The following is a 27,319-nucleotide window of genomic DNA, read 5'->3' on the forward strand; positions in this document are numbered from 1 at the left end:
TCTCTCTCTCTCTCTCTCTCTCTCTCTCTCTCTCTCTCTCTCTCTCTCTCTCTCTCTCATAGAGTGATTGATAGCTGCAGTGTATAATTGCTAGCCTGCCTGCACGCTCCAGAATGACAAATCTTCAGGCATTCTGTCAGCATGATTTCAGCAAACTTGGCACACCACATTGCTTATGAGATTTAAAAACGATAGAGTTCTTCAATCACACTCTTCTTTTTCTCTCTCCTTTTATTCGTTTATTCGTTCATTCATTTATTTACTTACCTTTTCAATAATGACTCCACTTTCCCAACTTGAAACCTAATCACAATTAAAGGATCCTATACTCTTAAGTTTTCTGTCTTAATAATAATGGTGGTTATCAAGAGAAAACAAAACTTTGAGTAGGATTGCCACCAATAGTTTACACCAGTTAGGCTAGTGTTCCTAGATACCTATAATTTATTTTTATTGTAATTCATTTGTAATTTTGTCTATGTGTATTATCTGTGTCTGTGTGTCTATGTATGTGTAAGTGGGGTATAATGTGCACATGAGTGAAGGTACCACTGAGGTCAGAAGAGGATGCAAGAGCCCCTGGAACTGATGTTACACCCAGTGTGCATGCTGGGACCTGAACATAGAGTCCTCTACCAGAAGAGTTATCTCTTTGTAGCTCTTACACATGGTATTCTGAAAGGGAGGGATTAGATTAAATTTCTTAACTGATCTTTATTACATATCAACATTGTAAATGCATCTCACAATAGGTGTTTCTCTGTCATTGAAGACTGAGAGTTTATTTAACAAGTACTAAATATTTCCTATATACTTCATATTTTATGTTATGTAATATATATATATATATATGCACATACACACAAATATTTTCCTCATCTTCTTTCTCCTCTTCCAACTACTCCCGGATCCACCTCCTCCTTACCCAACCAACTTCATATTCTTTCAGTCTATTTTAAAAAGCACACAAAGCCTCAAAAAATAGAAAAAAACCTATTTTTTAAGATTATATGGAAACTGTAAATATATTCAAACATAATCAAGCATAAAAATTAACCCAAGCTTATGGAACATAAATTCTTAGAAAATATAAATAAATCAAAGCAGACTCATAAGTTTAAAAATGTTGTATTTCTTTATATTTCAGGGGTATGATGATGGCTATGGGGGTGAATATGATGACCAGACCTATGAGGCTTATGATAATAGCTACGTGACCCCAACACAAAGGTAAGGCATTTGCTGGCGAATCACACTTCCAGGTGTTATCTCTGCTCTATTTTATAATATGCATGTGAATTATAGTTAGATTATATGAGGGTTTCAAGCAGTGGATTTAATCTCCATTACCTTCCTAAATTATCAAATTGCTTACTAAACCATAAGAGGTAAAATATAGTAGCTCTATAACTGCAAGCAAGGAAACAATAGTGTGTAACCTGAGGAGGGGTGATTATAATACCAGTGAACTCATTAGAGAGTCTTATACTTAGCTAAGCACCACTGTGTATAGAAACTATTTTATTGAACTTGTAATTTAATTAACAAAGCAGGCAGCTTTCTCAATGTGACATTTTTTGCAAACCTGTAATTTTTATTTATAAAGCAAATCACAAGGAAGTGTTATTGATAAGATGAAAATAGGCAACTGAAAAAAAATATCTCCTGAAATAAAAGATATTCCTCTTCTTTCTCATCACTATCTGTAAATTGCTGAATATCTTTTTACATTGACCTAGAATTTGTAATGTTAATAAATTTGTACTACTTGAAAGTCAGATTTAGTGAGATACTGCTTACAACTGATAAAATTTACCCATTTAGAACCCCCCTTGTAAGAGGTTCACAAATGTCTGCTATGGTATAACAAGCTCCATAAATAACACATATGTAGAGAATTCCATCAGCCCCAAAGTTTCTCTTTGTAATGATATTTGTTATCATCTCTTACCCCCTTTCCTTAACATGCTATGGAATCCCCAATTTGGTTTTATAGCTATATACTTGCCCTTTCTACAATGCCATATAAACAAACAACAGCCTTTCCTTTTTCATTTTAAAAATTTTTTGTTAACTTATTTATTTACATTCCAAATGTGCCCCCCTTTCCTGGTCCTCCATCCCAGAGTTCTTCACCCCATCTCCACTACCCTTTGCCTCTGAAAGTGTGTGCCCTCACACACCCATCTCCCTCACCCATCCACCCACCAAGACCCCTCATGTACCTACTTCCACCTAACACTCCCCCAGCATCCCCCTTCGCTAGGACATCAAGTCTCTACAGGCACATCCTCTCCCATGAGGCCAGACAAGCCAGTTCTGTGCTACATATGTGTCAGGGGCTACAGACAAGCCCACATATGCTCTTTGGTTGGTGGCTTAGTCCCTGGGAGCTCTGAGGTGTCCATGTTAATCAATACTGAGTTCACCTTTTGTTCTTTTTCATGAATATTAGCATGTATTGATCATTAATAAGATTCACTGTGGCATTCCTATCAATGTGCTCCTCATGTCAAGTGATGGTTCTATCTTCTTTCCTCTTTCCTTTTGCTTCCTCCCCTTCTGGTCCATTTCCAAGGCCCAATAGACCTAGTAGATGCTCTTCCACTTCCAGGGCCTTTTGTTGTTATTTCAGTTTCTACATGTATCAGAAAATAATACCATTTGTCTCTGACTCTGTCATATTTCACTTGATATGATAATCTCCATTTCTATTTATTTTCATGCATGTGGCAAGATTTCAGCCTTTGGAGTAGAAAAGACTCTGATGTATATGTACATACATGAACATTTTCTATTGCCCATTGTCTTAGTTAGGGTTACTACTCATATGATGAAACACCATAACCCAAAGCAACTTTGGGAGGAAGGGTTTTGTTTTTTGTTTTTTGTTTGTTTGTTTTTTGTTTTTTTTTGTTTTGTTTTGTTTGTTTGTTTGTTTGTTTTTTGGCTTACAGTTCTGCATCACAGTCCATTACTGAAGAATGTCAGGACAGGAACTCATGTAAGGCTGGAACTTGGAGGCAGGAGCTGGTGCAGAGGCAGAGTGGAGAAAACATGCAGCTTACTGTCTTGCTTTCCTTGGCTTGCTAAATCTGCTTTGCTACAAAACCCAAGACTGTTGGTCCCACCCACAATGGACCTGACTCTCTCCCATCATTCATCAATTTAAAAAAAATGGCTTGCTGGCCCATGTTCTGGAAGTATTTTGCAGTCGAGGTTCTCTCCTTACAGATGACTTTAGCTCATGTCAAGCTGACATAAAACAATCATGCACACCCATCTTCTGTAGATGTACATGTAGGCAGAAGACATCACTTAATGATTCTAATAAACCTACCCACAGTCTGCAACAGCAGGCAGGAGTCACTTTCACATGTTGACTTTATCTGCTTTGCAGATGGACCCAGGTAGAGAATGGCTAAAATATATGGAGGCTGTGCTTTTAGATGCTGAGGAGTTCGTACTCAGTTTTCTGTAATATTTTCAATTCCTACCCACTGTGTGTGTGGATGCTCTTTGCTCTACAACCTTGCTAGGATGTGTCAGTTTTTTGTTTGTTTTCTTTTTATAAAAGACTTATTTATTTATTATATGTAAGTACACTGTAGCTGTCTTCAGACACTCCAGAGGAGGGTGTCAGATCTCCTTACCTATGGTTGCTGAGCCACCATATGGTTGCTGGGATTTGAACTCAGGATCTTCGGACGAGCAGTTCATGCTCTTAACCATTGAGCCTTCTCTCCAGCCCCCGGAAGCATGATTTTTGTTTTTATTGTTATGTTTTTGTCTTCTTGGATAATTTTTATTTTTCACTGGTGAAAAAATGGACTTCCTATATAATACTGATTGTTATTTCCCTGATGGCTAAGACTTATATATATATATATATATATATGTCATTTGTGTTTTGTGCTTTTTTGAGAATTATTTATTAAAATATTTTTTTATCGTTTTCTTGAATTATTTATATTTTGAACTCTCAGTCTTGTCTGGATACTGGTTATCTGTCAAGGGAATAGCTGGCAAACATATTCTTCTATGCTGTTGGTTGTCTCTTTCACCCTTAGGAACATATTCTTATGTAATGATGATTTTATTTGACAGAATATTGTTTGACATTGAATTATTTTTGTTCTATTAAGTTTAGAGTTGTACTTCAAAACGTATTGCCTGTGCTGGGATCTTCCTTCTAGGAGTGTTAGTTTCAAGTCTCACAGTAATATCCTTTCTCTTAGTGATTCTATTGCTATGAAGAGACCATGGTAACTCCTATAAAGAAAAACATTTAATTGGGCCTGGCTTATAGTTTCAGAGGTTTAGTCCTTTATCATCATGGCAGAAAGCAAACAGACATGGTACTGGAGAAGGAGTTAAGAGTTATACATCTTGATCTGCAGACAGCATGAGAGTACCATACAAGACCTATCTTGAGCATGAGACCTCAAAGCCTATCTCCACAATGACTCACTTCCTCCAACAAGGACACACCTACTTCAACAAGGACATACCTTCTAATTGTGCTACTCTCTATGGCTCAAGTATTTATACACATGGGTCTATGGAGACATGCCTAGTCAAACCAACATATCTTTAAAACATTTTGAGCTGATTTGTAAAGAGGTTAGGAAATACATATCTTGTTTCATGCTTCTCTGTAAATTTCTCTAATTTTTCTATTATTATTTCTGTAGCTGTTGTTCTTTCTTCAATGTATCATGTGATATATTTCTAATACCATTGTTGCAACTAGATGTATTAAAGATATGCTGATATATCTATATCTATATATCTATATCCATATCCATATCTATATACATATCTACCTGTGTGTGTGTGTTTGTGTATTATACTCAGTCCTGCTGTTCCATTGGTGTAATTGTTTGTTGAGTATATTATTTTTATAAATTGAGAGTTCCATAAATGTATACAATGCATTTTTATCATGTTTACTTCTTGCTCATTCCTCCAAGTCATTCCAAATCCACCCTTATTCCCAAATGTCTCCCAAATTTGTGGCTTCTTTTTATTTACATATTTTTAAAATCCAGTGACTCCACAATGCATGTCCTTATATATATAGGTGTAGAGTGGGGCAACGCACTGGAATGTAATCTGCCTTCTAGCAAATATAGTAAATGCTCACTCCTGGGGGGTCTATGACTTCCTCAACCATAGGTCCTTGGCTAGATTTACAGTAGTACTGTGTGTTGCCTCCTATGCAGACAGCCTATAGCTAATCAGAAAGTGGTTGTTTGCCCCCTTAACATTCATGCCATTATTGGAATCATGGGTATATGCTGCCTTGTTAGTTATTATTGCTGCTCACATTGTACACAGCAGGGTCCAACAATTGATAACTTTTCTCCACTACAGCCTAAATAGCACCTCCCTGTGCTATGGAAACTAGAGAGCAAGGAGAAAGATACCTAGTTATTACCCTTATCTCTTTATAGCTTATGACCAAAGTGTGTGGTGTCTTCAGCAACATAGTCACACACACCTCAATTACAGTGGAAAACCGTAATAAATGGTGCATAGTATGCCCTGCATTGTCTCAGGGAACTTCAAGATGCTCTGAACAGTTGGAGGGGTGGTAACCCAAATCCAGCACTGAGCTTTGCTTTTCATAAAATACTGGCTTAAATTGGGGTGGTTTATGCCTATATAAGTTTTTCTACTAATTAAAGAAAACAGGTACTAAGAGAATAATAATAATTCTAATCTTATAATTGGCAATAATCATAAATTTCTGTTTTATCAAATATTGTTCAATCATGACTAATATAAAATCTTGCATGAGAATTCATACATAATACAGTCATGCTGGCCTACAGAATGAGTTCCAAGTCAACCAGAGCTACATAGTAAGAGGGAAAAAGAGTAGAGATAAGAAACAGATTAGAGCCAGATGTTGGTGGCTCACACCTTTAATCCCAGCACTTGGGAGGCAGAGGCAGGCGGATTTCTGAGTTAGACGCCAGCCTGGTCTATGGAGTGAGTTCCAGGACAGCCAGGGCTACACAGAGAAACCCTGTCTCTAAAAAAAACAAAAAACAAAAAACAAAACAAAAAACCACAAAAACGAAACAAACAAACAAAAAGAAACAGATTAGAAAGAGAGAGACGGAAAGTGAGGATACCTTTGTGTTAACAAATCTGAATAAATGCATCAATGTAAGAAGTATCATTTCATAAAACAGTCTGGAGATTTTAGTTAGTATAATCTCAGTATGTACTACAGATACAAAGATGAACACTGGAGGATTTAGAGCATCAATATGAGGAAAGGGTATGCTTAGCAATAGCAATTCAGCTGGGGAAGAATGTCATCAGATACCATCCTGGGCCTATAGGAAACCTAACCATGCCCTTCTAGAACTGCCTCTGTTGTGTATCCCCAGTTCATTTTGAACTTGACTTGAATTATAACTTTCTTTGTTCTGTAAAACTATAAAACTTCACTATGCTGCTTCCATGTTGGAACATGAAATTTGGGTTAACCTAAATCTGTGTTCCCTGGCCATGCACACTCAGAATGGTTCAAGATGTAGCAGCTGAGTGATAGACTGACAGTGTGGTCTGAAGAAGGCCCCAGAATGTATCCCAGCATCACAAAAGTCTGGTTAAATAAGCACTTACTAAGTAGAAATGGATACATGACAGTATAGAACGTACAATACTTAATTTTTAAGTGATATGATATTTTTTGCTAATGATTTATCTGAAGATCCATTTACAATAAAAAGGTGTTGATAATTAGGTGTGAAATGAAGTCCATTTTCTCAAGAATTAGTTCTCATTTTTTTTCTCAGACATGACTCCTTAGTTGAACTTTTAGTGTAAGACTTTCTTTATAATTTATTTTAAGCTTTATTATATGAAAGAAAAATCCTACAAATAAAAGACATGAAATTAACCAGACCCACTGTTAAACTTGTTGGCTTTCCATACAGTCAGAGCAGCCAATCAACATGGAAGGAGTAGAATGTCACAATGGCTTTTATGCTTTCACTATTGAATATATTTTATGCATTACCAAAACCAAAAGAGAGAGAGAGAGAGAGACAGATTTAGAAATAGAAAAAAATGTTGTAAGACTTGAAATAAAGTAGTAAAAGAAATAATGTGAAAAGAAATATATGAAAACATAACTCCAACATTTATAAACAATTTGAATATTTTGGTAGATAATACAAATCATATTTGTTTTGTTAAAGTCAAAATCAGAAGAAATGCTAACGTTAAATTCTGGAATCTAAATAGGAGACGTATAATCTGTCTGAAATAAAAGGGGCTCCTTTAGATGCTAGTCAGGAGATGAATATAGAGTTGTAAGAATCGTAAAGCAGAAGCCATGTCCTACCTTACCAGGACCATTGTATTATCCTCAGCAGAAATTCCAGGGGCGTTCACAAGGTAATAGCTGTAAAGGTTCACTGCAGTTCAAAAGATGGAACAGCATAATTAGCCCCTTGTTGTTTTATAAGGTACCATGAATTCTGAAACTTTTCAAATGGATCAGAAAAAGTTCTGTACCAAACTGTGCTCAGGAGACAGCTTAATTAAATGACATTAATGACTGCTGAGCGTGTTAACAGTATAAGGATCTCCAAACATCTTTTTCCCTTGATCTCTGTCTAGGGGAAAAAGTGAAAGAATAGATCTCAGAGTGATTATGCAATCTCCAAAGTACAGAACTGCTACTGCTGTTTCCACGGTGACTCACTTTTGAGAAGCCTTGGTTTTAAAACCAGTTACACTATAAGCTTACCACCTTTAATTGGACCAAGTAATCTTTTGTCATTTACCGTATTTTTATCTACCCCTTGAGACATTAACATTTTCAGAGCTCACCCTTCTTAAAAATATATATCACACAGTTTCATGAATATTTTGCTAACATTTCTCAATATAAAAAAATCTATATCAAAGCAAGTCATAGACATGGGAATATAAGTTTCATTTACTTAGATAGAAATGCTATTGCCACAAAGGAAAGTTAAAAGATCAGGTCTGAAGTTTGATTTAGGTGTGAAATACTAAGATTTTATAAATTCTTAGTGTAAAAGATCTACTCATATGATTGCCTATATTGTCCACTGTATACAATGTCTGCTCTGGAAGATGGATGAGAGGGTTAAGGTATTTCTAGGGAGGTGTATGTAGTATGGGGATTATTTTTCACTGGCAGATGGCCACAAGGAAGATGTCAGTCATCTGAGAGGTCAAGACGTGTGACGTAACTGTTGTGTAAGCCCAAATGGAAATTAAAGGGAGATAGAGAACCCCATAGGTGAAGCCACTAGACATGAACTGACACTTTCACTTCAGAGTAGAAAGGAAAAGTTTTTAAAGGACTGATAGATATTGAAGCATCGCTGACTTCCCCACAGTCTCTCTCTCCATGACTCCCACCATCTTGACACTTTAGGAAGCAGGAGATGGAGCAGCCACTAGTCATCCTCCCAATGGAATTGATGCTAGAAGGATTAAGGGATTTGAGAAAGATAGTGGAGGAGACCTATCAGGACATCCAAAATTTGTAATATACTTACCATAACTAGGAATTGTAATGATCCATATCAGCTGTTAGAAGGTTCAAACAATGGCATGAAATTTTAATGGAAACAGTCAGTCATGTATTGAGGTTCTAAACGACTTTTTCTGCATGTTTGAAAATATTCATTTGTTCTTTGAAAGGTACAGTGAACACATGAAATGCAGAGTAGATGGACAATCACATTCCTAGACCAACTTTTAGAAGTTCTTTGCACCTCAGTACTCATAGTGCTAAGGATGGGAGCCACCATGTTCTTGCTAATAGACTGCTTACCATTGGTGTTTCATCAGAGCCACTGCCGTAGTAGCTCTGTGCTCATGTCAGGGGTGTTCAGGAGTCTGTGCTCCCCCACAGCACCATGGGACAAAGGCACTGATTTCAAGTTGTAGTTAATTCCAGCAGTAAATTCAAACCCTTATATGTTACATCTACATAGCCTTAAACATAAAGACTGATAAATACTGCCTGGAAATTTGAACTGGATCATAATTTCAACACATTTTCAATACACACCTGAAAAAAACAGAGGGTACCTGCATGTCACAAGAATACAGGGCTTTACCTTCAGGCTTCAAAATATTCCGACTGAAAAACATGAGAAAAATCAAATTATTCAATTATTTTTTCAGGCTGTGAGATTCAGGTGAGCATCACATTTAATGCTGCATTTATGGAAATTCTTCTAATAAACACATAGTATAAAACCCACCATACTTTAATAAGTGTTATTGTTATTATATTAGGTAGATAACTGCTTGTCCTGTTCTATTAAGTGTCACCATTCACTGTAAACCTGTTCACCTCCACTTTTAAATTCAATTCTCTTTGCCAACGTCCATGATACTATTAAATTTATAGGATTATTGAATTTGAGATGTTTTCCCACAGCTATTGTACAAATTAGTTTTATGTTCATGCTCTATAAAAAATTTCTGCATGAATAAAATGTAGATTTCACATTGTTCGAATGAAACTCAGTTTCTAGATGAACTTGTTACCTTTTGAATACTTATTTCAGATATAGACCAGAGAGACACCACATAAATGTAAAGGAAATGATGAATTTTTCTAAGTCAGTGTTTTTGATAACCATGTTTCATTCATTTAAACTTAACTTTCATGATAACTAGACTGCTTGCAAAAATAACCTGTCCACAGCACTTTAATAGGACCAGTTAGAAACTATGTTGTCCTTAGGCACATGAAGGATCAGTCTTCCACAGAAGCTAGATGTCTGCTCACTCTCCTATGGAGATGAAGAAATCTCACGAGGTTAATTTAGGATCAGAGACATTCCTCAACAGGAAACTTGAGAGTGGGTGGGCAAACCATACACAATCAGAGCTCCAGAAATCAGTAGTTCTCAATCAGCATAAACTCTCAAACAACCCAGTGTGTTGGCAAGGATGCATTGTGATGGTCAGGTGAGGTGAAAAGCTTGTTTAAGTGGTAGGTGGGGAAGCTTGACAATACCAAAAATAAAATAATCAACAAATAGAAAGAAAGAAACCTATTTAACATGTAGTGAAATGGCATGTGGAAGAAGTCAAGAATGCCACTGAATATATGAGTGTCAAAATATAAAATAAGGAGTGGCAAACACTGTGAATGAACTTGGAACCACCCTTTGTTCAAACATAGAATGCTACAACCATGTGGCCCTTAGGATGATGAAGGTGGCCAAGGGTTCTAGTCTTTATTTGGCCCTTTTGAATAAAAGCTGGAATCTGGGCTTCTGTTTATTTTTTTGTACTTTTTTTCAATTGGATATTTTCTTGTTTTACATTTCAAATGTTATCCACTCCCCCCCCCCCAGGGAACTGCCTATCCTATCCCCACTCCACCTGCTTCTATGAGGGTGTTCCTCTACCCATCCTCTCCTGCCTCCCCACCCTCAAATTCCCCTACACTGGGGCCTTGAGTCTTCACAGGGCCAAGTAATCTGGGCTTTTAACCACTGTTTCTACATAAAAACAACAACAACAACAACAAAAACAAAATAAAACAAACAAACAAAAAAACACTTGAGAAGTAGTGACATTTAAAACAAAAATGTACATTTTGTACGTTAGGAATTTCATCAAGGTACAGCCATGGCTTGCCTCAGCCCCACTGTGTCTGGGATGGCACAGAGGCCAATAGTCTCAGTGACAGGACATTGGCGTTATGGGAAGATTGCCTCTGATTAAATGTTTCTTCAGCATCAGAATGGAACTGTTGTGTAGAGTGCTCATAAGTCTTTTGTGCATACAGTGTGGCAGCTCATTGTGTCAGATGGGTATCTCAAACCACAAGCAGAAGCTATATTGCCTGTTGTGATATAGCCAATAAGGGGATAATTAAGGGGATAACCCTTAATTACACGAGAATTACAGTCAATCCAGATTCAAAAGCAGAGATGTTAGACATCACTGGTAGATTGACAACTGCTGTGCCTCAGGGATGGAAAATATTATAGCAGTCATGTTTTGAAAACATAGCCTGATAAATCAGTTATTTAATAACAGTGTAATATATTTAGATGCTAGCAATATGTTGAAAGATGTTAAACATTTTGTGAAATAAACTAAATATTAAGCCCACTATTTTCTAAGTTCTACTGTACACAAGTGAGTGTAAAAGCAAAATCAATGTACAGATACTGCTCCCAATGCCGTGGTTTTAATGATTCACTCAGAGTTACCATTTAAGGCACTAAATGGTCTGCAAAAGATGGCGTGAAGATCAAGACAATGTATGTGAATGGTCAGGGAGAAAACAAGTTAATATTTAATGTGCTAGAAACCAGAGTATGAGAGAATGTGAGAAAACCTGAGGAGCTCTCATGTGGAGAGTAAGAGGCAGTACCATAAGGCTTTCAGGAACTGATGCTCTGCTGGGATTTTACTGCTGGGTAAAACTAAGCCAGGAAAAAGACAAAGATCTTGGAGTGTAATTTACTGCTGAAGAGCCACATGTACTTCCAGAGTATCCAATTATAAAGTACTTAGGACTGAAATGATAAGAAAGGCTCAACACATTATCAAGGACTAAGAAAGCATATGGCACAGTTCTAGATTTTCAAGAAACCTACAGCCTCCATCTCCTAGCTTATCTTTGTTTTGGGGATAAAATTGTGAATGAAAATAAAAAAGATTGTAAGAGCCAGAGGTAAATAAAGACTACTGCAAATTGTATCTTCTGGGCATGGTGGAACTGTTCTCATCACCTCACACCAACTATGGTTGTCTGCACAAGACCTGCACAAGATGAAGCCAACTGATGTTTTAGCATGAATGGGATGACAGGCTCAGAAACTCAAGTTCCCTTCATGAGAGCTGTTGGACAAAATGGCTGCTGGATTAGGAAGAGTCAGTTTTCTTCAGGAGTATGGTCTGTGGTAGACTGTCAATACTCAAGTGGATGGTCCCATTCCTCTGCATGTGGCAGCAGCACTCTGTGCTTTATAAAGAAGAAGACATAAAGTTAAGGTGCAGGAATGAGGAAGAGAAATGAGGGAGAAGGTGTGGGGAGAGACTGGATAGTCGATGTGATCAAATTGCATTGCGTGCACATTATAAAACTCTCAAAAACTAAAGAAAATTAAATTTAAAAATGTTTTGCACTAAACCAATATGATACACTGAAATACAAAACATTCTTTTTTTGTTATGATTTTAAAATCATCAAAGTAAATCTACCATATGATCAATTATACTTGCTACTCTGTACCATAAGCCCAGGGGATTCAGTATATTTCGCCATGCTCATATTATAGCCATGTTCATTTTTGGCCTATTTACAATAACTAGGAAATGGAAACAAGCTCAATGCCCTTTGGCTGATGAATGGATAAGGAAAATTTAGCATGTATATATGATATAATTTTATTCAGCTATAAAGAAAAATGAAATGATGACATATTCCAGGTATAGAGGTAGAAGCAGAAAATATGAGTCTGAGTAAGGTCATTCAGAAGAGGAATGATGAGTGTTGCATGTTGTTATTTGTTGACCATAACTCCACATATTTAGAAGTTAGCATGATACAAGATCTATGAAGGGAGAAATAGGAAAATGAACAGGGAAAACTACTGATGGTATAATCTCTCTATATAATTTAAAACATACATTATGAATTATATATCCCATATATATTAAATAAAGCCATGCTACTTGGTTTGACAGTTGCCTCATCAAAGAGACACAGACTAACTACTCAAAACCCCAGTTCCTAGCATAGGAAACCACTCTTAAAATTATTGCACAGGGGAGTTTAAGAGTTCCCCAAAAACAATATAGGCCATTGCCTTTGCCCTTGGTTGCCTACAGGAACATGAGGCTAAGACCCTACTGCTGAGGTCTCCACAAACTAATACATGATAGTACTGAACTGGAACTTAGCTACGTCTCCTCTCTGAGGACCACCTCTCATCACAGCAGAGGTGCTGTGAATGCTTCCAGGTGAGAAACATAAGCAATAGTCCTAACCCACAAATGACAGTGACCAACATGACTGAATGTGCCCAAGGGTACCATAGTGGCACTTGTATCTTAGAGGTAACTAACAGATTAATTTAACTGGACTGTGGCCCACTCAGAGGGAGGAAATTCATATCCACTACTGTAAGCAGAGTCAACCATCCATGAATGTTGAGATCATGAACCCTAGGGAAAATATTCTCAAAAAATACACTAGAAACACTTACTGTGCCTCCAATGTCTATAGTTGCTAATCATATCACATATAATAGAAGACATTAAATAAATGCTTAAGTGTTATGACTACCAAAAAATTAACTCTTAAAATAATATCTATGTGATTTGCATTTAATTGTTATATAATTCTAAGCTGTATATATCCATCATGGATACACATACATAATTGTGTCCATACATGAAAAAATAATATTATATACTATAAAATATAGTTTTCATTTATGAATTTAAAAATACACAGTCATAGATATGTCAAAAGAAAAATAATAAAAAGGGAAAAAAGAATACCTTATATTAGGACAAACTATCAGAACAGGGGACATGGCCACATAAGCATGAGGTCCTGAGGCTGGATGTCCAAAACCCATGAAAAGGCCTGACATCATACGTGAAATCCCAGTGCTGTTATGGAAGGGAGAGGAAAAGAAGCCTAGAAGCTTAAGGGTCATCTACCCGGACATGTGCAGGGATAGCGTGGAGGTACAAGAAAAAGACAGTACTCAAGCTGACCTTCTGAGCTCCACTGAGGGCCATGGCATGATATGTCACTATCAACTGTACACAAATTACACACATCACACACATGCAGACACACACACATCACATACTACCATTCACACATCGTACTTATCAAACACACATCACACACATACATTATAAATATATCACACACTTATATATGCATATATTACATATACACACATACACACACACACACACCTTATATCCACACATATCACACACAGGGATTAAAACAAGTATAGGCTTTTATCCTATAGTTGCAATACAGTGAACCAGATAATTTCAATTTAGAATTTATTTTATTTTAGAAAGTCAAAGTAATGTGCGTACAGCATTATACAATGTCCTCAGTGACATCTGTGCCCAAGATACATGCTAATAACTTTGCATGCAAGTCATTAACCATGCCTAGTGAATTATAAATAGGCATAACTAGCTTCTTGTTGCTTTGGCTTGGGATCCGACTGCTTATTTCTGACAGAGAACTTGTGAAGGAGTAATTGGCTACAGACTCTGGGGATCTGAAATTAAAAATGAGAAATTCCAGAGTGTTTGAATTTTAAATTTTCCAAACTTACTTCACATAAATAGTTGTGGAATTCAGCTACCCAATACTCAATAAAACTGAATTCCTTGAGACCTGAGAAGGGAACAAATGAGAAGCAGAGGGGCCTGGCAGGGAACACACCAGCCTTTCCAAAGGCATCATCCTTCAGCAGTGCTAATGAGGCCACCATATAGAGGCTCTGCTTTGTGCAAGATGTCTAGAAACAGAAGTGTAGCTCGGAATTACATCTTCTCCGTTAGCGTGGTTTTCTTTCTTAGGGTCCTGTTGCATTTGCAAAATGTGACAAAGAGTGACTTGAACCTCCACATCAGAATCACTGCAAGTGAAATTTCAATGTCTGTACGCCAGCCAAGGACAGTTGAGTCCGAGTGTGAATCTTCATTTTAGCATAGTGTTGTACGTATTAGCTATTAATAGAGTCACTGCCATAGACGATGTAGAACTTTGAAAAATAAAAGAGGTCTGATGTGGGGAGGTACTCTGTGTGGGAACGTGAGAACAATCTTACAGAAAACAAGTGTGACAGGAGAGCCATTGATGACCCCTTCGAGAGAAGCTGACTGTTGACCTGGATCCTAGGAGGAGGATGAAACCTTCTTAGGTGCAAAGAGTTAAGGTTACCATAGTTAGAGGCATGTGGTAAGGAAAGAACTATGGCTTCCTGCTGCACTGCACTGTGTATGGGTACCACTGATGGGTACCTCGGATGTTAAAAGGAGAAGGACTCTATTCAAACATGCTGCGGCAGTGGTGCGAGAAGTCACAGGGCTTGAATTCTGACTCGCCATTTTTCAAGAAATCTATATACTTTTTTATTTTTTAATGTTTGTATCCTTCTCTTATATTTTGTACTTCAACCAGTTTCCACTCGCTCCCCTCCCTCTAATCTCTCCCTCCCACCCCCCTTCTCTCCCAGACCCACCCCTCCTTCACTCAGCATCTGCTTAAAAAAGAGCAGACTTCCCAGAGACATCAATCAAACACAGCATAACAAGCTACAATAAGACGAGGCATATATCATCACATCAAAGTTTGGATGAGGCAACCCAGTTTGAAGACAAGAAGCCCACACATAGGCAAAAGAGTTAGGGACAGCCCCTGCTCCCACTTTTAGGATTCCCACAAGAACACCAAGCTACTACTCAGCCATAACATCTACACAGAGGACCTAGATCAGACCCCTATAGACTCCCTGATCTCTGAGAGACCCCATGATTCCCATTGAGTTTTTCTGTGAGCCATGTTCTTTTTGTGTCCCTGATCCCTCTGGTTCTCTGATAGTTTCTCTTCATCCTCAGCAGAGCTGCCGGAGCTCTGTTCGGCTTTAGGACTCTGCATCTGTTCACATCACCTTCTGGATAATGTCTCTCTGGTCTCTCTGATGATTATTTTGCTAGGCTCCCATCAAAATCTACATACTTCTAATATTTAACAGTAAACATGTTTCACGATATTTTTACTCATGAACAGTACAAGACTTGCCTGGCATCTGTCCCATGCTGTTTCTGTGATGAATGTAGCCTCACATGTCGTCAAAACAGAATCCCTTTTGTAAATGTATATGCTCCCTCCTCAGACTCAGTTATGCATGTGTGTTTAACTTCCAAAGTATGTTGTGTGTAAATAGCTCTTGAATCGGGAGCAAGTGGATTGAGAACATTAAACAGCACAGGAGAGAATACGCTTGTGGTTTGAATGGAGAATAATATGAATCACAGTTACAACATGGCCACAGCATCTCGCTGTTTGCAGTCTCAAAGTAACCTACTATATTTAAATAAATAGGAACGATACCAATGTGTTCAGTGCTGAAATCCTATTGAAACATATGAAATATGACTCAACAACAAAAAAATATGTGCATGCATTTTGAGTTGTGTCGGTTTCAAGACAAGTTCAGTAACTTCTATGTAGTTGTAACAGTTCATTTAACAATGCCATGTGCCATGCACCCTAATTAATCAGTCATTTGATGGTCTTATTTCTGAAAATAATTGCTACATTCTAATAATAATTTTGTGCAACTAAACAGAAGATTAATGTTCTCATTATAAACTTTCTCACACTTCAGTTATACAAGAAAGGGTCAAAACAAGTCAAAGATAATAAACTAAATGGGGAGTAGAGGATAAAATAGTGCTTTGTAAGAAGGTTTTAGTTGAAGAAATGTATGAGTGGTGTTAGATCCGAAAACAGTGGCTCACAGAAATCTATTTCTCTACTGCTTGATATGCAACACTCTCAAAATACCCATTTTATGTAATGGCGATCATTGCCAAGCTGATAATAATTCTACACTGGATGCCTTACATAGATCATCTGTCTTGATCCTTAATCTATAAGCAGAACAAATATGTCACTTACCTCATGAATAATCAGCCTATATTTCATCCTATGAACACTGATTACCATCAAATGAAACTTAGGGAGGCATGTAGAGCTATTTAATGTCTCAGAATATTTCAACCTGATATCCTCCTTGGCACTTCAACCTTTATGAATATTAAAAAACCAAGCCATGTGGCAATACTTTCATTGGTGGGAGGATCTTTCACTAAAAGCAGTCGAGCACATGATATATTGTGGACACTTTCCAGAGTTATCAGAGGTTATGCCCTTAATACTTGAGGGCTATAAAATTATTACCAATAAAAGTGAACACTGGAGTACGAAGAGATTAAATGATTTTTCTAAAATGACATATTCATCAAAACATATAAGGAAATCAATCAACATTTGTCTTGAAATGTTCCTTTAGGCCAACGTGTTAAAAACAATAGATGGTTGTGGGAACTAAAGGGGTATAGAGGAAGGAAGGGGAAGGGAGAATAGCCCATGTCCGACCAGAGTTCCTTCTATGCTCTGGGCAGGTGGACGTGGGAGGCCTGCCAGACACTTTCCACTAATCCCCGGGTGGGCATCTAAGCCACTGACCCCATTCAATGAGGGGGTGGACAAGGGGAAGCCCCTGGAACCAGGAGGCCCTGGGGCAACACCTTGCAGCCCCAGGGTTATGGGGGAGAGGGCATAGAGAAAGAGGTTCCCACGCAGTCGAGAGTAAGCACAGCGGGCCTTGATGAACAGAGATAGTCTATGGTTTTAGAGATTTATTATAGAAAGGCAGGGGGAAAGGAGAGGAGAGAGAGAGAGAGAGAGAGAGAGAGAGAGAGAGAGAGAGAGAGAGCAGCCACGTGGCCAAGAGGAGAGATGGGGAAAAGGAGAGACAACAGAGAGAAGAAAGGCTAGAGAGTAAGAGGGAGAGAAAGAAAGAGATTGAAAGGAGAGGAGAGAAGAGTTTAAGGGGAGTAAGAGGAGTAAGAGCAAGAGAGCAAGAAAGTGAGGAGGGGCCAAACAGCCCTTCTTATGGTATGCTGTTATCTTTACTGTTGCTAGGTAACTGGGGAGGAGTCTAGCTTGAAGGTTAGAAGCTTGGGGCATTGCCTACCCTAACCATGCTTCTCCTGTGGGGGCCGTAGGGGGCAGCAACTTGGACAGGAGCCAGAGTTCCAGGAGACATGAGAGAACTCCTTCTATCCCGTGTAGGTGAATTATCACCACCGGGTCCCAGGGTTCAGCATCTCAGCTCGACTGGAGACCATACTGCCTGTGTATAGCCCAATGCCCCACAGATGGTAAATACATTTTTAAATGTTGACTTCCAACACATAAGTTGCTGTTCACTACCCATTATTTCTCACAATTTAAGAGGGAGATTCACTCTCACATTCTCAACACAAATGAGACCAACGACAACAAAAAAAATCCAACTAGAGTAGCTTCTTGTTGTCTACAGCCCTATCTTATATCATGCAGTGTATTCTATTGATTCTCTGGTTACATTTAGACTTTATTATCACACAGAGACAGATTCTTAAACATTTGTTCCATTTCTTACCCCAGATCAAATATTGGGTGGCTACTCTACCTACTGACTCCCTGGATACTTTGGGGCAGCAGTAGAAGCCACACAGTCTCTTGTCTGAGTTTTGGCTCCCTTGTTCCTTCTGACCTGGGCAATGCCTACCAACTCTGAAGGTTTTAGTATTCAGTAAGTAAAAAATTACGGAAAGAATATTTCACACTTGTTTAATTGATTTTCTGCTGTACTGTAACTCCCATCAGGATATTTTCATTCCCTTTTATTATGATATTTGTACAGAATAGACAACATATCTATACACACAGCTTCCAGGCTTTTATTACGCTATTATTGTAACTTTGTGGTCATTATGTCATTACTTTAAATGGCTTGGGACAGTGAAATTGAAAGACTACTTTAGGAGATGAGTGTGCAGGGATAGTGATGGCTTCACAAGGAAAATACAAGGAATAGACACAGGAAGTCATTGCTTAAAACCTGGTAGCAAATAAGTCTTGATCCAGTAAAGGTTTGCACAGTTTGATGCTGTGCTGAAGAAATTCATTTTTAATACAGGAAATAATAGAAGATTGCCCCAATTTGAGAACACATGGGAATACCCATCAGAATCAGGAGGTAGCACAAGACTAATAAAGTGTTAGAGTCTCCCTGCCAGTAATGGTTTATTATCATTAAGAATGCTACTGAAGTACACACATAGACCTACATGTTTTACTCATTGATATTTACAGCTTTGTAGACAGAGATTTTCACAGAGCTGATGAGGTTTATCAGAAGGCCTTTAACGTCATATATGCAAACATGGAAATAAAGAAAATATCCAGTTGGTAATTTGGGGATGGATGCTAGGATGAAAATGCACCTGGGTATGACATTTTTTACTTCATGACTTCTCTTGAGACAAGAAAGCAAGAGTGCAGAGTAAGTGCAGGAAAATAGTTGAGAATGATTTCTTAAATGCTAAGTGTAGTTACATCAGTATTACATAGCTTCAGATGTGATGTTCACATTATTGCATTATTTTTAACATGTTAATTTGCCTAAATATAGCAATCACTTTTCTCTTTATATGAGCCAAAGTACCATGCTTGATTTCTTAAATATAGAAAAGAAAAATGGGATTAAAATTTAAAGTGACCTTAATCATAATAAACTATGGTATTTATACTTTTATTTGTTATTCCTGAAAACTGTTCTATCATTATGTCTCTTTCATTTATTCTCTTCTTGAAGTCAGTTAAAGAGGACCAATGAATTCTGTATAAACACAGGCTGATTATTTAATTCTCAATTCTGTATCATTCTACTTCATATTTTATAAAATATAAGGAAAAAGGTCTCTTGGCACTGTTGGATTATAGAATTGTTAATTAAATTAGGGCATTATTAATGATTGAGAGCATAGTTATTATCATGGCCATATTGGATATAATTTTTCTAAGAGCTCACATACATATAAAACCTGAATTTTCTTATGATTTAAATGAACAATATATAGTTATTAGCATCTTATATTAAAATGCCTTTAATATTAGCAAATATTTGAAAAATAAATGGGAAATAATTGGAATATAAGAGATAGAATCCCTAACAGAATAGTTAGTTCTAAAGTTTAACTAAAATCATTTACATCAAAAAAGAAATAAGTAACTTGGATTTTGTTGTTGTTGTTGTATGTTTGTGTGTGTGTGTGTGTGTGTGTTTATACTACTGCTCCATTGCTCTCAGTGCAAGCAGATGTCTTTTCAATATTCCATCTCTTTTAAAAAAAAAATAAGCTTCAGTGTTCCTGATACTGAAATACAATGATGTTCTCCTCCTTAGCTTCTTTAAATCTACTATTTATTCATCCATTCAACAAATATTAACATATATTAATGCCACCAGGGCATTCTTTTATTGTCAGCTTTGATAAGTGAGGTACGGGTTTAAATTGCATAACGGAGAGCACCACATTTGTGTGGGAGGCACTGAGAAGAGCTTGCTGGTTTGCTGCAATAGTAGCAGGAGATGATGGGTGCCTGCGACCTACCTCTCCTCACAAGGACCCAGATTGTTGGGCTACTACTGCTAACATGACTTGTTCAAAGTGGGATGAATCACTGAGATTTCCAGCCAGTTTCAGGAGAGGCCAAAAGAAATAGAAGAAAGGGAATTTACTTTCACATAAATTGTAATGAATTTGGAGTACTACTCTGCACGTCATAGAAGGCATCGGGGAATGTTGAGCCAGGCAGTGTCGTAAGAAGGAAAGTACTGCATGTTTCAGGGAGATAACCAGAAGTATTCTATTATTAGGTCCTCTCCATAGTCATCAAATGAAAGTGACTTTTCTTCTTTCTGTTATAAAAAAAATACATTTTCCCAAGGTAGAATATCTCAGCTTCTAATTATTGGAACTAGCTCAAAACCCAGGATCTCTGAAATGTACACATCTCCATGACCAGTTAGGTATGGATGTGATTCTGTAAGGTCTGGTACCTTGTAAAATAATCAGCACAGGATTCTTCCTACCTCTCCCCATACAAAACACCCAGTATAAAGTGCTGAGAAAGGAACATACCAATTGTTCTAAAAGCTATGATTGTGAAAAAATGAGACAGTGAAGACTCAGCGACCATAACAGTTGTGAAATCCAGCCAAGTGGAGATAGGCGAGTGGTGAAATACATTTCTGATTAGTGCATCTGTAGGTTTTGATTCTCTCTTCTGGGAGTCATGGCAGCTCTCCAAGAAGGTTCTCCGGCATCCTCCTGGGTAATGGATGTATCTGTGTGCAGATCTGAAGGGAATACTTCAACATTTGTCCTTTTTGGAGACTTTGCAATTTGTATATTTTCCATCCTACCAGAGCATATCAAAGGTGCAAGGATTGTTGTGGAAATCATCAGTGTTGGAGAACCTAATGGAAAAGTGTGAGGGCACCTTAAAGCAGTATTAACTATGCCTTTCTGAACCTCCTCTGCTTGTGGCTTGGCTTCTTCATTTTGTCACAAAAGTACATATATCTGGATATACTCATTACTTAAGAACTCTTTGTCAGTCGGGTGTAGTGGCGCACGCCTTTAATCCCAGCATTTGGGAGACAGAGGCAGGCAAATTTCTGAGTTCGAGGCCAGCCTGGTCTACAGAGTGAGTTCCAGGACAGCCAGGGCTATAGAGAGAAACTCTGTGTCAAAAGAAGAAGAAGAAGAAGAAGAAGAAGAAGAAGAAGAAGAAGAAGAAGAAGAAGAAGAAGAAGAAGAAGAAGAAGAAGAAGAAGAAGAAGAAGAAGAAAGAACTCTTTGTCAAAGTAAAGCTCTTCCTATGGAAATAATACTGAGAGCTATGCCCTACTTAGGCCATCATGACAGTTAGCCATCATTTTCTGTGTCTTTCCATTATGCATCTTATAATCTGAAAGAGAAAATTCCTTCTTGGTGTGATTATGTCTTTCATGAGAAACAATAATTGTAGCTTCTTTGTTATATTATTTCTCCCAGCTGCTCCTCTTTGACCTCCATTGGCTTCCTCAATCCAAATCTTGATGAGAACCCAATAATATAACAGCAATGGCACCAGATAGTGTCCAAAATACTATCCGAAGACAGTGTACTCCTGGAAATAGAACCAGGTGTTTATTCAAAGACAAGCTCTTACCAATATCAGCATCCTCCCCTTCTAGTGCTGATCATTAAATCAATTTCTCTTGTCTGCAACATGGCGAGTCTCAGAAACTTAACACAATGGCAGTCAGAAATTTGTGGAATCTGTATGAGGACCCTATATACATGAATGCAGGTGTCCGCAGACTCTAAAAAAGAACGCCAGATGACCTGAAGTTCTAGTTATAGGTGGTTGTGAGCTAACTGACTTAGCTGCCGGGAGTGTAACTTCTGTAAGAAGACACTGATTCTGAACATCTGAGTCATCAGTTGAGCCCAAGTTTGCATCATCTCTATTAAGATATATGTATGAAAGAAGATACAAATGTTCAGTTACCAGTCGGCACCACTAACCTATGATAAAAAGATGGGGAGATTCAGCATTATTTTACGAGCTTCTGTATAAATATTGAAAACAGTAAAGGTGTGCTAAGTATTTTTATTTTTTTGTAGCTCCTTTTGCTAAAATTACAGTTCACTATAAATTGCATCTTGGGAAAATAAATACAATCAAATGTCTCTATGTCTCTCATTACTTTCTGAAGTATATATAGATTTTCTTTCTTTCTGCGCCTTTTCTTTCAATGAAGTCTTTATACATGATCTGTTTATATCTAGAGGACTCTAGAAGAATAAGACCAACATTCGAAAGCACATTATCTTAGTTACTTCTGTATTGTCTTTTCCCCTAATATTTGACACCTATACCAATTCTCAGATTTTATTTTCCATTTGATATTTGGTATGAGATCACTTTCTCGTCATCTTCTACGGAAAGGAATTTGGGACTAGGAGTGGAACTCAGTGATGGAATGCTTGTTTAGTAGGTTTAAGCTCTAATGCTGCCAATACAAGGAATTAGTAATACTAAGATATTTAACTAATTAATATGCAAGTAGATGACAATGGATTATGGCTAATTTAATCCAGTGAACTTTTTAGGCAAAGTATGATATTCATAACTAAGGTATAGACTTTTCTTTCTTACTATAGAACCTATATCAATAATGAAATATAAGAATTATGAAAATGATAACTCCTAATTCTTGGGTATTATTCTCAAAATGTCCAAGTTGCATTATGCCTAAGTCCATAATTACCCTCCTATAGACAATGGACTCCTGTATGTCATAAATCTGGAGAAGCTGTCATATGCCAGCCAGTGCTATAGAAAGTCAGTCTGGGACACTGATTGTAAATCAGGGAAAAGCGAACATGCAAACCTAGAAGCCTAAGCATAAGTGGAAAGTAGCTGCTAAGAAAATGAGCATATGGTCATTATGTTACATGAAAACAGGCTGTGATTAGCAAATGCCAAGAGGAACAAACAGGGCATGTGTGACTGGATGTAGTCGGAATAACCAGGAGAACCATTTGCAAGTGGTGTCAGTCATTTACAAACATGGAAAGAAATAGTAAAACTGAACGTTTAGGAAAAGCATTTTCTACATAACAGATCAGCAACTGTGAAAACACTGGGCAGTAGTAGTATGTCTTCATAATTTGAAAACTTTCTTTGGCATGGTGTGCCCTAAATTGAATAAAGGAGGAAGTGAAAGAGTGCAGCCTGATAACAGACATTTATAACTGTTTTGCCTTTTCCCCACTAAAGGACATTGGGAAGACATCTGTGGATTTTTAGTAGAGAGCACAGATGATTTAACATATCTATAAAAATGGCTGCTATATAGAAAAATAGAAAGACAAAAGCAAGCAGAGCATAAAAAGCAGTTAGTGGAAGGTTGAATCATTTGGGAGAGAAATGGCAAACTCTTTTGCTACAGCTGCAGCTGTGGAAATGTTGGGGCATGTTCAGGTTGTGAACATATTTTCAAGTAGAAATGAAGGAACTTGCCATTCAGGTTGAACATCACACATGAGATAAGAAAGAGAAGCCCACATATTACCACTTGAGTGGCACTAACATACTTCCAGTAATATGATAGAAGAATGTGAAACAAACAGATATGAGGTGGGAAAAAAAACATTTTCACTTTTGAATTTGTAAAAGTGCATTTTGACAAGCAAATAGGAATGGACACTAGACCATCACATGTTTGAGAACAGAGGCAAAGTGCCAAAGGTGGAGACATATTTTAGAAGTCCTAAGAATAGAGTGGGTGTTTAAACACAGCCATCAATGAGCTTGTTCTTGGAATTAGGACAGAAAAGAGAACATTTCTAATAAATGGATGAGAGTAGGTGGTCAGGAAATGAAAAGCTTACTAATACAGAAAAATAAGAATTCTTTTACTGGAGTGATGGCAATAGCAGCCTGAAGTCATCAAAAGGAAGCTGAGAAATATGCTGTGAAAGGTCACAGGGAGAGAACTAATCACAGCAAAGCATGGATGCTAACTAAAATCAGGCCTGTGACAGGAAAATAGCAGTGTAGTAGGGCCAAGCAAGAAAGGACTATGAGTGAGGGAGACACTGTAAACCTTTAAACAGAAACAGAACCCAGTGCCATTTTTGTAGTTATTGAATGTGGAAATACCGAGGGAAAGTAAATAGGTTAAATAGTTGACAAGTCTATAACCAGAAAAAGAAGATACATATTTTTAAACGTGTCAGTAAAGACCACATAAATCAGATCACCACTGTGTATAGCAGCCTTGTCTTAAAAATAGACTACATTTTTTTTCTATCATCAACTTTTGAAGTCTAAGGCCCGTGTTTGAAGAGAAATTTAATGTGTCAAATAGGAAGGTGGAGGCAAAGACCAACTTAAATATTCCATAAATAAATACGTAAATAATAGATAGATAGATACATAGATAGATACATAGATAGATACATAGATAGATACATAGATAGATACATAGATACATAGATAGATACATAGATACTTTGATACATAGATGATAGAAAGAAAGATGATGGTGTTACAGTCATAGTACTTTTACCAGTAACCTCCATTTTAATCATTGAGTATTTCTTTAAGATTGTATTTTGTTGCTGAAGGTTCTGTGAAGTTCTGGGTTGATTCTCCCCCTCACAGAACCACTGATTCCTGTCTAAATCTGTTGCAGTGTGCCTGAATACTATGACTACGGTCATGGAGTAAATGAGGATGCCTACGACAGCTACGGTAAGACCTTTTCCTTACTATGGTCAAGAGATCAGAACACCCATCTGTCTCTGACAACTCAGAAATTATTTCTATATCTACCGCACTGCCCCATTTACACAGAAGTGTCTGCCACATTGATTTATGTAATTCTACAGTATGATTTGACTTACAGAACCAGTGCAGAAAATTGGACAGATCAATTTCGATCAAAATTTCAAAAGAAATTAATCACAATCATAGATCATTTCCACAGCATTGGTGAGCAGTCAGTAGTGACGCCATGTTTCAGCATGCCCATAGTCCAGTCTTTAGTGTAACATCGATATTGTGTCTTTCCTTTTGTAACAAAGATATCAGTATAATCTACATTTAAAATATATTTGGACTTGAAAGTTCATAAATATTTTTATTATGAAATGATTTTCAAATTATTTATCCATCATATGTAGCTCTTAAAATCCTAAATAACATTTTCTTGTATGTATTAAGAAACAGTCAATAAAATATTAGTCTGTAAAGTTGATTTCAAAATGTATTATTGAATCGAGTATCACTAAAGTTAATCATAATTTTATTTCACAAATACTTGCTGACTTCTTGTGATCTGTCAGGATAATACTACATTGTGATGGGTCATGTCTGGCTCTACAAAATTTTTATTTAGCAAGTTTGCCTTGAAAATGACATTTAGAAATTTATATTCTTGGGTTTGTGTTAAAATTATAACAAGAATCCTTCTTCTTCTGATGGAGAATGAAGAAAACAATGAGTTTGAAATGCCATATCATGAAAGTGTAATGCTATGTCAGGATGTAGAAAGACAGGCACAAATGGTTGTGGAGTAGGGGGAGGAAGGCACAGAAGACCAGCCAGGTGGGGAAAGGAAAGCACAGATGAACCAGGTGTGGGAAGGAAAGCATAGATGGTTTGGTGGGGGAAAGAAAGCACAGATCACCAGGTAGGAGAGGGGACAGATGGTCATGTGTGGGAAGGAAAGCACAGATGGCCAGATAGGCAAGTGGGAGAAGGAAGGCACAGATGGTCAGATGGGGGAGGGGACAGATTGCCAGGTGGGAGAAGGAAGGCACAGATGGTCAGGTGGGGGAAGGAAAACTAAAGATTACAAAGAATGGGGTAATGCTTTGAAACAGTCATTACTTAGTAATGCAATGCCATATCCAGCAAGAGAACATAACGCTATAACCAATGCAAAGCAAGAATTGATGCCCTCCATATAAATTATTACACATTTATTCATTTTATGTGAACATATTGAGCAATTTATGACAAAGGAGAAGTCAGTATGAAAATATAGCTCTGAGACTCCTTTTCTGTTTTTGTACTTTGTCAATAGTTGGAACTTGACTCAGTGCTGCTACCACATCAGGGTACTTTCCATGACTCAGGACTAAGCAAATCCTAAGGAAGTCTAGATCTAATGTGAATGACCCTGATTAGAAAGTATGGGATCTGGGTGTAAAGGTTGCATTAGAGGACTTGAATACAGGTCTGAGTAAGTGGGATGCAAAGGAGAAGTGGAGAAGAAAACAGTTATAGACATATCTTCCATAGTCTCCATCGGCATCCTCTAGGAAGATTCTCAAACATCACCTGCATTTTAGAAATGAAGAACTAAGGCTGTAGCATTAAGTCATTCTCCTTCATTGAATAATTAACAAAAAATAGAATCTGAAAGTACCATATTGATGTTCTCTCCCCAGAAATTCTAGCAATGATTCTCGAAACAAGAAGAGAATCTAGCAATTTTAATTTTGGCAAGGTCACCACTACCCACTTAGGTTGAGGTAGAAGGCTAAACACCTCAAGGTATCTACAGTTCCCTAGGTTCAACAAAAAATAACTATACTAATCTTCTTCCAAGCCTGTCTCTACTTGTACAAGTAACATGTCTTCTCTATTTTTTTTACTGAAGATGATCAATGAATAAAATATAAACTTAGTTTTTCTGCTTTTATCATAGAGAATACAACAGTGTACCTATCTTTGGTCAATCTGTATCCAGGATAATCTGACACCTCCATCATTTTTCTTAAGTTTAACCCAAATGAGATCAAATTCACGTACCTAATATGCCTCAGAGCCAAGATCATTGCCCCATCTGTCTTGGCCTCTGTGGTGGTTTGGATGAGAATGGCTGCAATAGGCTCCTGTATTTGAATAATTTGTCCCTACTTAATAAGACATGTTTGGGAAGAATTAGGAGTAATAGCCTTGTTAGAGGAGGTATGTCACTGAGGGCAGGCTTTGAGGTTTCAAAAGACTCATGCTATTGTTATTCCCAGTGTGCTCCTGCATGTTCTCTCTCTTCTCTCTCTCTCTCTCTCTCTCTCTCTCTCTCTCTCTCTCTCTCTC

General features: G+C 37.4%; 1 protein-coding gene across 3 annotated transcripts in view; it reads left to right on the forward strand.

The window, feature by feature from the left end:
• The window catches only part of Khdrbs2 (KH RNA binding domain containing, signal transduction associated 2), a 465,344-nt gene that overhangs the window by 388,896 nt on the left and 49,129 nt on the right, over positions 1-27,319 (forward strand). For all 3 annotated transcript variants that reach the window (XM_021163203.1, XM_029479380.1, XM_029479419.1), the window contains exons 7-8: positions 1,148-1,230; positions 24,906-24,964. In XM_021163203.1, the coding sequence (XP_021018862.1) occupies positions 1,148-1,230; positions 24,906-24,964 (142 nt within the window). The remainder of the gene's footprint in view (positions 1-1,147; positions 1,231-24,905; positions 24,965-27,319) is intronic.

The sequence above is a fragment of the Mus caroli genome, chromosome 1 (genome assembly GCF_900094665.2).
Source record: "Mus caroli chromosome 1, CAROLI_EIJ_v1.1, whole genome shotgun sequence".
Taxonomy (NCBI): Eukaryota; Metazoa; Chordata; class Mammalia; order Rodentia; family Muridae; genus Mus; species Mus caroli.